General features: G+C 44.1%; 1 protein-coding gene across 5 annotated transcripts in view; it reads right to left on the bottom strand.

Moving 5' to 3' along the window:
- The window catches only part of mio (GATOR complex protein mio), a 242,517-nt gene that overhangs the window by 192,123 nt on the left and 35,726 nt on the right, over positions 1-14,668 (bottom strand). For all 5 annotated transcript variants that reach the window (XM_077657209.1, XM_077657210.1, XM_077657207.1 and 2 more), the window contains 2 exons: positions 11,156-11,342; positions 3,001-3,071 (listed from right to left, as the gene is read on the bottom strand). In XM_077657209.1, the coding sequence (XP_077513335.1) occupies positions 3,001-3,071; positions 11,156-11,205 (121 nt within the window). In that variant the 5' untranslated portion in view covers positions 11,206-11,342. The remainder of the gene's footprint in view (positions 1-3,000; positions 3,072-11,155; positions 11,343-14,668) is intronic.

Here is a 14,668-nt window from a genome sequence, read left to right as displayed (position 1 = left end):
GCAGAGATATCACACATGCAGGTGCAATGGGCGGAGCGTCCTCTGTGAAGGCTGGCTTCAAGTGGTCGATCGAAATGGTGTCAGTGCGCCCATGAATGTCTACAATGAAGAACTTCGATGTATTTTCGTGTACATGGAATAGGCCGTTGTAGGGGTGCTAAAGCGGCTTGTAGACAGAGTCTCGGCGAACAAAGACGTGTGTGCCAGCCACTAGTTCGAATGGAACGTGTGAAGATGGTCGAGACTGGCATTGGAGATGTGGCGCTTGAAGATGACGGCAAATATGGCGGAGCTGCGTCACGTAATCAGCAAGGTCGGGACTTGTAGGCGAATCGGTGGATTAGAAAAATTCACCAGGAAGACGTAGGGGCAAGCAGAAGACAAGTTCTGCCGGAGTGCAACGAAGATCTTGTTTCAGTGTAGCACAGAACCTGAGCAAACCCAGAGGTAGGAAGACAGTCCAGTGGGTAGTGTTGAGTTGGGGTTTGAAGGATGTCTTTAGCAAACGGAGGAAGCGTTCGATAAGCGCTCGTGCTGCTGCTGCTGCTGCTACAAGAGAAACTGCCCACTGTCTACAGAACTCTGTAAATGATTACTGAATACAGACACCACTTGAGTCGAAACATTGTCACAGACCAGAAGCCGACAAAGTGGGTAGTGGCTTGGACTGGAGTGCTTGTGCCAGGCTGTCTGCCATTAAATCATGCCATAGCTGTCTGTCATGTCGTACTCTATTCATCAGCTTAACATCTGGTGTGAGGTGCGGGAAATCATCGGCATCCTAGTCCTCGAGCTTTGGCATCCGTGTCTGCCGTGGTCGTCAGCCGTATGTTCCTGATCCATACTGCCCGGCCTTGACCCAGCCTGTCTCACTAGAACTGACGTCGCCATTCACCCCGGCCCCGACCAGGAGACACGACAACTGACGATGCCACCATGACCAGATCCTACGACCCCACCGATCCGAAAGATGTGAGCACACAGCCCCCTGCCCATGCCGTTTCGTGCACCCATGGACCTAGGCTATTGGCTCTAGGTGACCTGTGGCCCGAAAGCTTTGTGGGACAGAGCTCATCCGATCATCTTCTCATCCACAGTGGTGGCAAGCCCTTCATTTTCTTCTTTTCTCTGTTCATCTCTTCTGCCACACCCATAGCCACGTCCTGCATTTCATTGTCGCTGCTACTCTTCTAGGATGCTCAATCGGGACGATCGTTCGGTGGCCCTGGGCCGTGTCATGGATTAGAAGACGATGAAGTGGGCAGTGGCACAGGCGGGAGCACCCATGCCAGGCCGTCCACCATTAAATCATGCCATAGCCATCTGTCATGCCGTACTGTATTTATCAGCTTGCCGTCCCATAACAATATAAATAAAACGGAGTATTTAATATTAAAGCCAATAAATAAACATGTCTGCAACTCAGTTAGCATTGGATTTGAAGGACGCTCACTGGAACAGGTCACAAAACAAAAAGCTTTGGGTGTTTGGTTCAGCCATGACCTCTCATAGAACACTCATGTTAGCTTAAATCAAGTCTGTGCCGCATTACTAGCTGCGTTTATAAAGTACAACATCTAATACTCAAATGCTTAAAACAGGCACCATACTGTTCACAAGTTTATTCCAGAATAAAGCTTTGGTATCATGATTTTTGGAATGACAACAAGCTCTAATTACAACAAACTTAACATATTACAAAAGCAAATATTATGCATACTGGAAGACTATAATGTCTGAGAACACAGTATCACATACAATACATTGAAGGCTGACACGGGGTACTTCTCTAAATTGCAATAGATCCATAAATAAAAGCTAAATATTTCCCCACTACACAGTTCAAGTTAATACAACATTTTAAAACCCAAAACAAAAAATGCCTCAAGTTACAACTAACTACAGAAGGCAAGCATTACCTTTCCAATAACTAATGCTTTGAACAGAAAAGATATGAAGATAGACTTTAAAGGAGTACAGACACCTAACTTTTGGGTGGGCCTTTTCTTGTTTGCAATAATGCGTAAGGCATTATTATACACGGATTACCACGTGATATTCTCCTACAACTGCTAAATAATTTATAATTGTTTTTTTTTTTTTTGCTGTTTCGGTTTCAACAACAGAACGATGTCTGTGGCGTTAAAGTATGGTTATAGGTCACATGAGGCATGAAAAAAACTGCAATATAATCACCGCTTCTACATTCATTGTCATTCTGGCTCTTGAGGAAGGCTGGCTTCAGCACTGTAGTGAATTAAAACGATGAAGCAGCGATTATATTGACGTTTTCCAAGCCTCATGTGGCGTATAACCACACTTTGACGTCACAGCCATCGTTCAGCCGTTGAAAAAAAAACAGCATGACAGAAAAATTTGACTATAAATTATTTAGAGGTCGTAAGCTAATACCATATGGTGATTCATGTATAACTGTGTCTTCTGCATCACTGTAGAGAATAAAATATGGCACCAAAATTAGGTGTCTATACTCCTTTAATAAAGGCCTACAAACTTGTAACAAAAATCTGTAGGAAGTTTTTTGTGAATAGCAGAATTAAATTTTTATAACTGGAATTGCTTGAAAATGTGCGACCTATGTTATGAAATTGTGCTAGGGTCTTCGCTTCGTTATGAATATCACGGTTATGCCTGATGATGTAAAAATGGGTGACTTAAAAATGATGTGTGGTGCATTAGTTCACTGTTGTAGACATTATTTTCCTAATGTACCATTGAATTGGTTCTTTAATTTGTACCTATCATCCTATTGTATAGAAAGTCGAAATGCTTGTAATGACGTATTATTCTGACAGCCACTAGTATTTTTTGCATTCATTCCTGTTGCCTGATCATAGGACAACAGCTTGACCAAACTTTATGCTATGCTATTTTTTTTTCACATATATAGTGTATGGGGGCCAGGGCCCTTCCAAGGTGCTCTGTGCCAATGTTTCAGACAGTGCTAAAAACACTGCAGAGAAGAGCCTTCATACTCACTGGCTTCCCTGCTCACTGAATCCTTCTCCAGAACCTGCATGAGACGAATGTCGGTGCCCACAAGAAGAAACCTGCAGGAAGAATTGAGTGCTGTGTGAAGTTTATAGAATACAGCATCATCCAGAGAACTGAATGTTGGAAATGAACAGCCAAGTACAATACAGAGGAACCTGGTTATTTTAGTCTCCATGGTACACTGAAAGCGCGTTTGCACGACCAGGCAACTTTCAGTGCCATATGCGGTCCACCCCATTCTTATTCTTTTAGTTATTTCCCTCTCATGATCAGGACAGCTGTCACTACCGGCCCTAAGTAGACGTATTCTTTTACCACTTCCAGCCCCTTGCTGCCAATTGCGAACTGCTGTTCCTTTGCTAGACTGTTGAATATTACTTTGGCTTTCTACATGTTAATTTTCAGACCCATCGTTCTGCTCTGCCTGTCTAACTCATTGATCATGATTTGCAGTTCATCTCCTGAGTGACTTAGACGGGCAATGTCATCAGTGAATCGAAAATTACTTGGGTATTCTCTATTAACTCTTATCCCCAACCGTTCCCAATCCAGGCCTTGGAATACCTCTTGTAAACATGTGGTGAATAGCATTGGCGAGATCGTGTCTCCCTGCCTAACACCCTTCCTTTTTGGAGCTTTATTGCTGACTTTATGGAGGACTATGGTAGCTGTGCAGTCCCTATAGATATCTTCCAGTATTTTGACATAAGGCTCTTCTACACCCTGATTCCGCGATGCCTGCGTCACTGCCAAGGTTTCCACTGAGTCAAATGCTTTCTCGTAATCAATGAAGGCTATATGTAGGGGTTGGTTATATTCTGTGCATTTCTCTGTCACCTTATTGATAATGTGAATGTGGTCTATTGTCGAGTATCCTTTACGAAGGCCTGCCTGATCATTTGGTTGATTGAAGTTAAAGTTGCTGCATTTTTAAGTTTCCGAAATGCTATGCAAACTTGGTGAACAGGCAATTCTGTTTTGTCTTTCCCTCGCATCTGTGGTTGCTCCATGGCAACCACTGCAAGCCAGCATGACACTCACTGTGTAGGACAGCAAAGGGCAACACAAGATCAACAAATGACCCAAGTGGGTAACTCTGCCAATGGCTGCACAGTAAAGTGTATGGCAGCTTATGCATCAGGTTCTCAGCCTGAAAGGAAGGGTACATTCATTCTATTAGCAATTACCTTAGGAAATACCTTGTAAGCAATGGACAATTAGCTGATCAGCCGGTAATTTTTCAAGTCCTTGACGTCTCCTTTCTTATGAATTATGATAATGTTAGCGTTCTTCCAAGCTGCTTGTACGCTCGATGTCTCAAGGCATTGTGTATACAGGGTGGCTAGTTTTTCTAGCATAATCTCCGCTCCATCCTTCAACAGATCTGCTGTTACGTGATCCTCACCAGCTGCTTTTCCCCTTTGCATTGCTCCTAAGGCTTCCTTAACTTTCTCTTTCGTTACTGGCGGGATGACGCATTGCTGTGTGCTACTGTTTCTATCATTAGCATTCTGATTCCATTGTCTACTGTATAGATTTGTGTAGAACTCTTCGGCCACTTTTACTTTCTGATCCATATTGCTAATAACATTTCCCTCTTTGTCTCTTAGTGCATACAACTTGTTTTTACCTACACCTGGTTTTCTTTTCAATGCTTTTAGGCTACCTCCAATCTTTAATGCATGCTCGATTTTCTCATGTTCAACTTTCTTATGTTGGCTACCTTCGGCTTATTTATTAACATTGATAGCTCTGCTAGTTCTACCCTGTCTGTAGGGTTAGATGCTCTCATGCTGTGGCGTTTCTTAATCGGATTTTTCATCTCCTGAGATAGCTTGCTGGTATCCTGTCTAACCATCCTACCGCCTACTTCTACTGCACACTTAATAATGATTGCTGTGAGTTTATCATTCATTGCATGAACATTAAGATAGTCTTCCTCAGTTAGAGCCGAATATCTGCTCTACAGCTATATCCTGAATGAAAGGGAGTACACAAAAACCTGAAAAGTTGTTGGCCAACCAGCTTATTGTCCCTTGCTTGCAAGGTGTGTACGAAGGTTATCACTCAAACAGATTTACAGAGCAATCTTAGACTTCAGTTGGCAATCGGATCAGACTGGTTTCTGGCCATGGTGCTCGACTAGATTGGCTGTTATGCTATAAGGCAGAGCCAAGCAAGCTGTCTGCTAGCTTTGGCCTGAACGCATTTTTGTGCGGCTTTCAGTTTCATCCTATTTCTTCAGGTTCTGGTAGTTATCTCGTCCTCACATCCTCCCCTCCTCGTTCCGTCTCCCAAATGGAGAGTGAGAAGATAGAAAAAAGGAAAAGGGCCAGAGGGAGAAGACACCTGGAGGCATGTGAGGCAGGCAGGTGCTCCTGGGAATTGGCTTGCACTCACCTCGAGTGCCATGATTTAGTTGACCGGTGTGAGAAATAATAAAGTCACCAGCAGTGCACGTTGTGGGAGGGCCATGAATGCAGTCAAGGTCTTGCTCAGAACGCTGCTCACATGGAAAAGGACACCACAGCCGTTGACCCAAGAAAGGACCAGAAGCCACTCAGCTTGCTTTGTTTAGACAGCTTGTTTTCTCTATTTACGGACACGCTGCCAGCTCGTGGAGCTGGCCAACAAAATCGTGTGGCCAGTGAGAGACACGGTGCCTTCGCCTCTAGGTGGATTGGTACGCTATCGGCTGTATGGATGTGTGGCCCGGAGGACCACCATGGTAGCAGAAGATGGTGCACAAGTGCTAACGTTACGGCACAGGCCATTGAGTCCTAGACGATGCGGTTTGGCGCACAAGCAGGCACAAGAAGACAAAGGGGCTTGCCTGATGAGGCTGGAGAGAGAGAAACGAACCCCCAACAGTGATCCTTAAGGCAGGGGTATTCGAAACCAAGACATCGTCAAGAGAGGACAAAGAAGGCCCTCCACGTCAGTTCCCGAAAAATCGTCGGCATCTGCGGCAGAGACTCTTGTGATGCAGCCAAGAAGATTATGAGATGACGTGTGAGCCTGGAAGATGACCCAGCAGCCTGGCCCGATGAGTGATTTCCTTACGCAGTGGCCAACCCACTGCCCTTGATGCAGCCCATACAACTTGAATCCAGTCCAACCCACCTTCCACCTGATGAAGCTGGCCTCAGCATTTCGGCCATTGGTGAGCCAGTCACTGCACTGCCCACCTGTTCTAGCCATTAATAAGCAGCCTACTTTGATCAATCTCGTCTTGCCTCCCTAACTCCGAACCTCAGCACAGTCTCTTGTCGCAAAAAGCTGAGACACTTGGAGGTGGTTGGGCACAAACTCCCAACCCTTTCTGATGTGAAAGCATTACTTGGCTACGGCAGCGAAGTCGTGTCCACAAAATTTGTTGGCAGCCATCGTGTAGTTCTCAGGGCAGTTAGGAGCAAACGAATGTTGTAATCGATAGAGGATGATGTGAGGGTGATGTGCGACAAAATTTGGTGTCAATAGGATGATTAGTTCATTAATTGGAGCCAAAAAAAGTCGAAATACCGTCGAAATAGAGTGGACGTCGATGTAATGTGTGGACGGGAAAACAACCATGGACGGCAAAATAGAAAAATAGGCAAAGGAGTGGACATAAAGTTTGAAATGGATTGAAATGTGTTTGATGAGTGATAATTAATCAAACAGAAAAGAGTGATTGGTATACAATAATTAGTTATTTAATTAGAAGCAAAGGAAACCAGCAGTGGGTGCCAAATTTGGAAAACCAAAATGTGTGATTGAGCTGAAAGGGGGATTTAGTTACAGTAACTGTGCGAACCTTCTTCTGCAATCCTCCTTAGAGGAAAAAGAGAAGTAAAGAGAGGTGACGAGTTATCCTCAAAGCACATGCTTTTGCATTCCTCCACGTAAGCAGACTTAAGTGCCCTCTGAATTTTTTTGGGTTGTCTTACTGTAATATAAACCTAATGATCACAGCTTAGGCATAATGTCGTCATTTTGGTAATAGTTTTGCGAACCAGACAGTACTGACTACTCATACCCTTAAGCCCCCTAACAGACACATTTGTTTTCGAATGTGGTACCAAGATGGTCATTTAGTACCCATGCTGCCGCCTGTCGGCAAGCCATAAAAAATGGCTTGTGCAAGTTCACCGTGAACTGGACAAAGAGTAAGGTGGAAAGTTTGGTGTGTTGAATCAGTTCCATGGTGAAGGTAGTGCGAAAGACAAGGACGAAGTGAAGAGGCAAGACATGACACGAGCGCTATTTCACTACTAAATCTTTATTGGAAGAACACCAAGTGTAAATGCACCTCATGAGAAATTTCTAAAAAGAGAGGAAAAGTGGGTACCAAAAGAGATAACATGAATAGCACTAAGCAAGATATTCAGCTGAGGAAAATAGTAATAAGACAGCAATGTTTTCCAGTCTACCATGTTTCTTGTTACTGAGCTTTTCTCCTTAGTTTAATATCTTGCCCAGCGCTATTCATGTTAAGTTTTTCTTAGTCCCCCTTTCTCCTCTTTCTTTTTAAAATTTTTCACAAGGTGGGTTTACATTCCGTGTTCTTCCAATGAGTATTTAGTTATGAAATAGCGGCATTGTTATGTCTTGCTTCTTCCTTTCATCCTTGCCTTCCACACTACCTTCACCATGGACAGAGAGAGCCAGAAAACACACAACAAACTGGACTCGTTAGGAGCCAGAAATGACAGGTGGCTTATGAGGAGCCTGGCTTGTCCGAGTCTACTAGGGGGTGAAGTGGCTAAGTGGCAGGGCTCAAGGTTAAGTGGCTTCAACTTTTTATTCTTTTTTTAGAAATAGTATGATGGACAAGGCTCGTATAAGAAATCACAAGGCAGCATACCTTGGCGCCATGAGTGGTGGCTCAGTCATACTCACGGCCACTTGCAATCACGTCTAGTTACACTCACAACCACTCACTCGCATTCGCACTCATGCTCATTCACACCTACGACCATTCATTCACACTCACAATCATGCCCACTTGCACTCAAAACCTCTCGCTCACACTCACTCACGCTCATGTCCACTCACTTGTGCTCACAGCCACTCACTCACACTCACAACTATTCCCTTACGCTCATGTCCACTCACTACATTATTGTTCACTCATCCTTAGCATAGCTTGTGTCGGTTAAAGGTTTAGGGGAAGCCCCAAATGTGGAGTAGATTTGTAATAAGGAAGTAATTGCTCACTGACGTCCACCCGAGCGCAGCCATACGGCTACAGGGGAAAGCTATGCAGCTTTCTCAGAAATTTCTTAGTTAAAGAGAAATTCGAAACGGTGGTCCCGGGTTCAAACCCAGGACTATCGCTTCGGATTTTTCGTTAACTATGAAGTTTCTGAGAAAGCTTTCCCTTGTAGCCGTATGGCTGCGCTCGGGTGGACGTCAGTGCGTAATTACTTCCTTATTACATAGCCTATATCACACAGATGCGGTGGTGAGCCGCGGCTCTTTGGCCAATTTTCACAGTTTCAATGCTTAAAGGAAGTGGTCACTTATCACCCATATTCCATATCCCAAACCAATGCTCTGCACATGTGCTCCCGCACTTGCTGCTGAGACTTTGAATACCTGTTCGGCGTCAGCAAAAATGCTTAGACACGTTTTCGAACGGTATCTAAATAACAATAATAAGTTTGCCTTGACAATGACGTGTCCGTGAGTATGCATGAACACATGGAGGCAAGTGGCGACTATGAATACTTTTCGCAGCGTGGGAAATTGAGAGTGTTTTTGAAAAGCTCAAGCAAGTTCTTGACGCAAAAGAAAATGGCTACAATGAGCACCAAATACAGATTTTCCCTGTGGAAAAAGAATCCAAAGAGAAGTGACCGTTATCAATCCCTTCACAGCAACCTCTGGAGCTTACTTCGAGGCGTAGTTAAGAGCAAGGCGGGCTTCTTCTAGTCAGAGCAGGTATTCATGACCGATATATGGACACGCCTGCTCGCAGTATGTTTGTGATGCACATAATCCCTGTATAGAGGAGGCCTGAGAAACCACCGCGGTGTCCTCGCTTGAGGACGGTACTTGAGGAGACCACAAGCACATCTGCATAGGCACTGGGAGGGCTGACACTGCATCAAGTTATTCTCCTATAGTCCGCTGCGCTGTTGGTCGAGGAAACATCGTTCGTGGAACAATACGTATGCAATGAACTTGTGAGCCATTTTGCAGTGCATGTCCTTCTGAAACGCTTGGACGATACTGAGAAAAAACCCTATCCAGAAGTTTTTAAACGAAATTGTATACCATCCGGCCCAGATATCAATGTGGGCAGAATTGCTGAAATCGAAGCACGCAAACACGTTATTCCACTTAAAATATTGAGAATATTGAAAACGCCAGGATGAAACAGAAACGCATTTCACATGCCTGTTTTATTTGCCCAGTGCCGAATATTTGGCACCGCAAATCAGAAACACGCCTCACACACATGCAGCGAAACCTTGTGTTCAATCCGCCTTTTTCACGACGCGACTGTGCATGCAGCGGTGTCGCGAGACATATTGGAAGTGTTGCGCACTCCACTCGAGATCGGCCGCGGAAGTGTAAAGAAACCGGCTTCCTACGCGGGGTGCGTTGCTGCAGCCGTCGGGCATTCAGCGCGACCCATTTGGCGATGCCTACGACATGTGTTACATACGGCTGCAATGCCAAATATGTAAAGGGAAGCAAACTCGGATTTTTTCGCTTTTTGAACGCTTCCCGGGACCGCCTTCGACGCGAAGCATGGATAAAAGCAGTTCGCCGGCTCGACAATCGTGGCCGCCCTTGGGCACCGTCAAGCACGTCAAGACTGTACGGGAATCACTTTGTGACAGGTACGGACGAAGTACTGTGGTTAAATGCGTGTGCAGTCTATCACGAAATGTTTTGTTCATGGGCAGGAAAGCCTCAAATGTCACCATGGCACCCAGACTGCGTTCCGACGCTTTTTGCTTTCTCAAGCAAGAAGGCCGAATTGGCAAGTGCTGTGAGCCGCTTTCAACGCGCGATAGAGCGGATAACGAAAAAGAAGCTACGAGAACATTCAAGCATGGTGCTAAAATTTTGTCATAATCTCCTATGGAAATTTCCTTGTTTATGCCACTACACCCTGGCCAATTCCCCTGTGTGGGTATGTGCCATATATTAAGAGGCAGAAGAAGAAGAAGGTGCGTTATGCGTGTGTTCGCATCATATCCATGATGAAGAGCACTGCGTGGTATCGCCGGAATGGCTCAATGTGCGCCTCTCACATGCATGTTTAACCTATGTAGCGGTGTGTTGTGGGAAAATAAAGGTAAATGCTAAAGGTGGATACTACATCGTGCACGCTGTAGCACAGAAAACGACTGGGGACAACAGTTTTCACAAGCAATCATTGTGCTCAAGCGCTGCCGAATAGCTACACGAGTTATAAAAGCACAAGCGTACTCGCAACATGGCAGCTCTGCTAGCATTTACCTTTATTTTCCCACAGCACACCGCTACATAGGTTAAACATGCATGCGAGAGGCGCACATTGAGCCGTTCCTTATTAGAAAATATTAATGCAACAGTGCTGCTCTCATATGAGCCACTACCACTGCAGGCAATTTCTCCTAAAGATAAGCGTGTGCTGTTCTCTCGCACATGCCCACACCACCAAAGACAGCCAGACAAGTGGCAGTACACACTGGTGAGTGTGCACCATTTCTCACACCCGATGTCTACGTGCGGGACCTAGCACACGATGCGAACTATCTTCAAAGGGATACTGAGGTCCAACTCAAGATCGCCAAGTCACCTCGTTCTAATCACAAGGAGGCCACTCTCACCTGTAATGAAGCTTCTATAAGCTAGAAAAGGCAAAAAAATGAAAAACAGGTGTTGCCATCACTGGCCGACTGCAGACGCAAACTGCTGTGTCAATAGTTTTTTGCTGCTAGTGTTTGCGTGAATCCCTAACGACGCCATGCACCCCAAAACAGTGATCACAGAGTTTTCATCGAGAGGCAGGAGAACTTTTAAATACAATTTTCTCAGAACTCTTTTGCTGCAGGACGAAGATCAGCACAGCCACAGAGAAGCACACAATCAATTTTTACTCGGAGCAAAGCTTGGACGGAGTCGTCTTTAACGACCCAAGTGCTTGGCTGTCACTGACCTGTTTGGGTACCGGTGGCACCATGTGACGTCAACCTGCAAGCCAGCCATGGCTGTTAGCAAAGAGGTGCGCTGTCTGGACACCTGCGCGTCAGCCGAGTAGCCGCACTATGTGCTCCTTGTCCGACAGCCTGGCAGCACGGGAAGCAAGGCCCTCATGCTGAAGGAAAGCGCCACCATGACCGCGCCTTGAGAAAAAGAAAAGGCAGGAAATGCACATCATTTACACTCTGTGGCTTTTCTGCTTCGCCATGGGGCTGCACCAGCCGTGCGCCAAAAAAGAAATCCTGCTCATTGGCTCCAAAACTGCGAACGAACATCAGACCAAAAGTAAGTGATGTTTGTAAAAGCAAGTATGCACCAACAGTTGTCATTGGTCTTTCTTATCTCCATGTGGTGCTAGTTCTTTCAAGTAGAATGTGTGCAGTTACACCAAAGTAGTAATGAACAATGCACAGAAGCAGCTTCCCACCCTGGCTGTTTCTCAGCACCAGCATGGCTGGCCACCATTTATCTTTTCACATTCACATTCACTTTGTTTTGCATTCCTCCCAGTAAAGAAAAAATGTGAGGACAAGGACTAAAAGCTGCAATATCAGCAGCTTGACTGAGGCCCTTGACCCCTTTGGTGGCAGCGTAAAGCGGTTACAGATTACAGATCATAAATATGTCCATTATTTTCTGCTTAAATTGCCGCACTCCAGTATAAAAATATAGGCAAATCATATTTCATACACATACACACTAAAGCATTCTACCCAGTCAGTACACACATACACAAAAAAATGTATACATTATACACAGAAAGTCTATGCAGCATGCACATAGTTCATAAATAAAACCAGAAACAAATACTTTTATACTTTTTTTATGAAATTATGGAATGCCTATCCCTAATCTATTACTTCATACTGTTAAGTTTCAAAATATTTAGCGAGTGCAGGTCTTGATGCTGTTTTAAGAGCATTAGCTCTTACTCATCACGTTTCAAGATTTCGTGGGGTCTGCTACCACCCTGAGATCCCAAAGCCATCTGTGGCAGCAACTAGAAATCAGCACATCTCGCATTGAGACTTGTAGTGCAATCTACAATAGCATTGTAGAAACAACCACCTGCCGCATGCCAATGATGATGTCACGGTCCAATATGCTGGATAGAGGTGGAACTATATGAGCATGATGTCAGGGGACGAAAATGGTGGCATAGTTTTGGTTTCTCGAATCCATGACAGCAGCCATTAAAATTAAAAACAAATATCCTATAACGGGTAGGAAAACTGTCTTGTTATGGAACCGCTATATAGGTATATGTTCGTTCCACTATATATGCTCGGACAACAAGGGACACCAATCCGGGGACAGTTGTGTATTGAATTTGGTAGGCAAATAAATCCCTATGGGTTGTGGTATAGAAATAAAACCACAATTAAATAATATGTAAACAATGTATGCATGCAATTACTAATTGAAACCTTACAATATAGCACCGCACGCCGAATTCTAGGCCCACCTTGACCCGCCAAACGAAGCAAATTCCATTTGGGACGTATCTTGAGGGGGTGTAACTCGTCAACGGGTAGATGTGCATCATAATTTCTCTGACAGATGGCGCTAGGCATCGATCACTACACTAGGTGGAAAGTTTGTTACTTCTCCGAACCGCTCAGGGTTTTCTTCACTGGCCCCGCTGGATGCGGAAAGACTTACATTTTACGCATGGCCAATAAAGCTAACTCTCGTTACTTCAATGCCTTCCAGACGGTGGCGGCCTTTTCTTATGTGTGTTTCCATGGCTTTAAATGTGTTTAATAATACTGGCAAGCGATGTTCTAATCTATTAAAACCGTTATTAGTACGCGAAAAGGGACTTGCCAAGTATTTTAATGTCTCATGTTGTACGGAACTTCCAAAGATTGTCGGAGATTGCACAGCGAGAAAAAGCACGTATTTAATTTTGTCAGCGAGTTTTTATACTTCATACTTAAGTTGAACTCGGATATATGTAATGCAGGGAGCATACTAAATGTTCAAAACAGGTCTGTTGTGTGGCCATCATACGGTAAGCCTGCAATGTGACGGATTGCTTTTTTTTGCAGTAAATATAGACGCTGTATGTTCGCCTTTGAAGTCATTGCAGAAACAAGGCTGCAGTAATTTATACGTGGAGTAAATAAGGCATTAGATAACATTAGTGTAATCCTAGGTGGAACAAAATAACAAAGTTTACACAGAATGCCACAGGCCTTCGTCAAGTTGAGAAGCACGTGTGTTGCATGTGCATTCCAATTTAAATGTTCATTAAACACTACACTTAAGGTTTTCACCTCCTGCACAGTATCTATTTTTTCCACTGCCTAGTTTTAAACTAATACCGTAATCGAGGATTTTTTGCACAGGTAGAAATAGAACAGCCTTGCTTTTTTTCCTTTTTACTTCCAATGAATTAACTTTGCCCCATTCTAACAGTTTGTCAAATGTAATGTTACCTAAGGATGATAGTTCACTAACGTCCTCTAAAGAAACTCGTGTCATCGGCATAGACTACATAGAATGTGTGGTCGCTTATTCTTACTATGTCATTTATTAGTAAATTAGTAACTGTAAACTGTAAATTAGTTTTCTTATGGGCCTTGCCTTTTTCTCCTTGTCTGGACACCAACACTTTTGGCCACTTGTCATATATAATGCCGGCCACATGCCACGCACACAGACATGCACGCATGCACGCAAGCATCCATACGTCCACGCCCGGTACAAATCTGTTACTATAATGCCTTTTTTGTTGTGTTTCGCACAGTGCTTTCAAAATACACATTTATCAAAAAAAAAAAAAAGACTGATTTTTCTTTCAAAGTTAAACATGTGAACTGGCACTCGTCTGTTTACACCAATGTTTATGCACTATAACTGAATGGAACAGTTTCAGGCCAGACACTACCACAGGTCCAAAGGTTTAAAGTGCTCATTCTCTATAATGGAAATGCACAGTGACAGCTCACACACTGTTGTCATTTAATGTGCATTTAAGATTTTCCCTTTTTATTGGTTTTAAAATGCTTTTTTCTCCTCCGGGTTTATATGCATCATTTATTACTGTTCAGTGTGTTTTACATGCTGTTAATGAGAACATACAGTTATCCATGCACCTATGTAGAGCGCTCCAACGGCGCACTGAGGGAGTACATTGGCATCACTTACGAGTGGCCTACGGCTTTAAACAATACTTTATGGCACATGCACATTCCCAGGTATCGTTCTTCAAGTCCTCATGTTTTTAAAAGCTATACCAAGACTGCCAGGCAGCGATGACTGTCATAAGTGCACCACACAGCAAAGTTCGAGCATTCTAGACAGGTGTGTGGACGACTGTACCATCCCCCTTCCATCTAATGCCTTCCTTGTGAAACAAGTAATATATAATTAGCGTGCAACAAAATTAAAGAGTAGCCTCTGTTGAAATAGAGTAGGCATCACAGATCCTAGTTTAGCTATATAAAGGAACATTTAATTCAAT

The sequence above is a fragment of the Amblyomma americanum genome, chromosome 3 (genome assembly GCF_052857255.1).
Source record: "Amblyomma americanum isolate KBUSLIRL-KWMA chromosome 3, ASM5285725v1, whole genome shotgun sequence".
Classification (NCBI taxonomy): domain Eukaryota; kingdom Metazoa; phylum Arthropoda; class Arachnida; order Ixodida; family Ixodidae; genus Amblyomma; species Amblyomma americanum.
The sequence above is the reverse complement of the archived record's forward strand: the minus strand, read 5'-3'. Positions and strand labels throughout refer to the sequence as shown.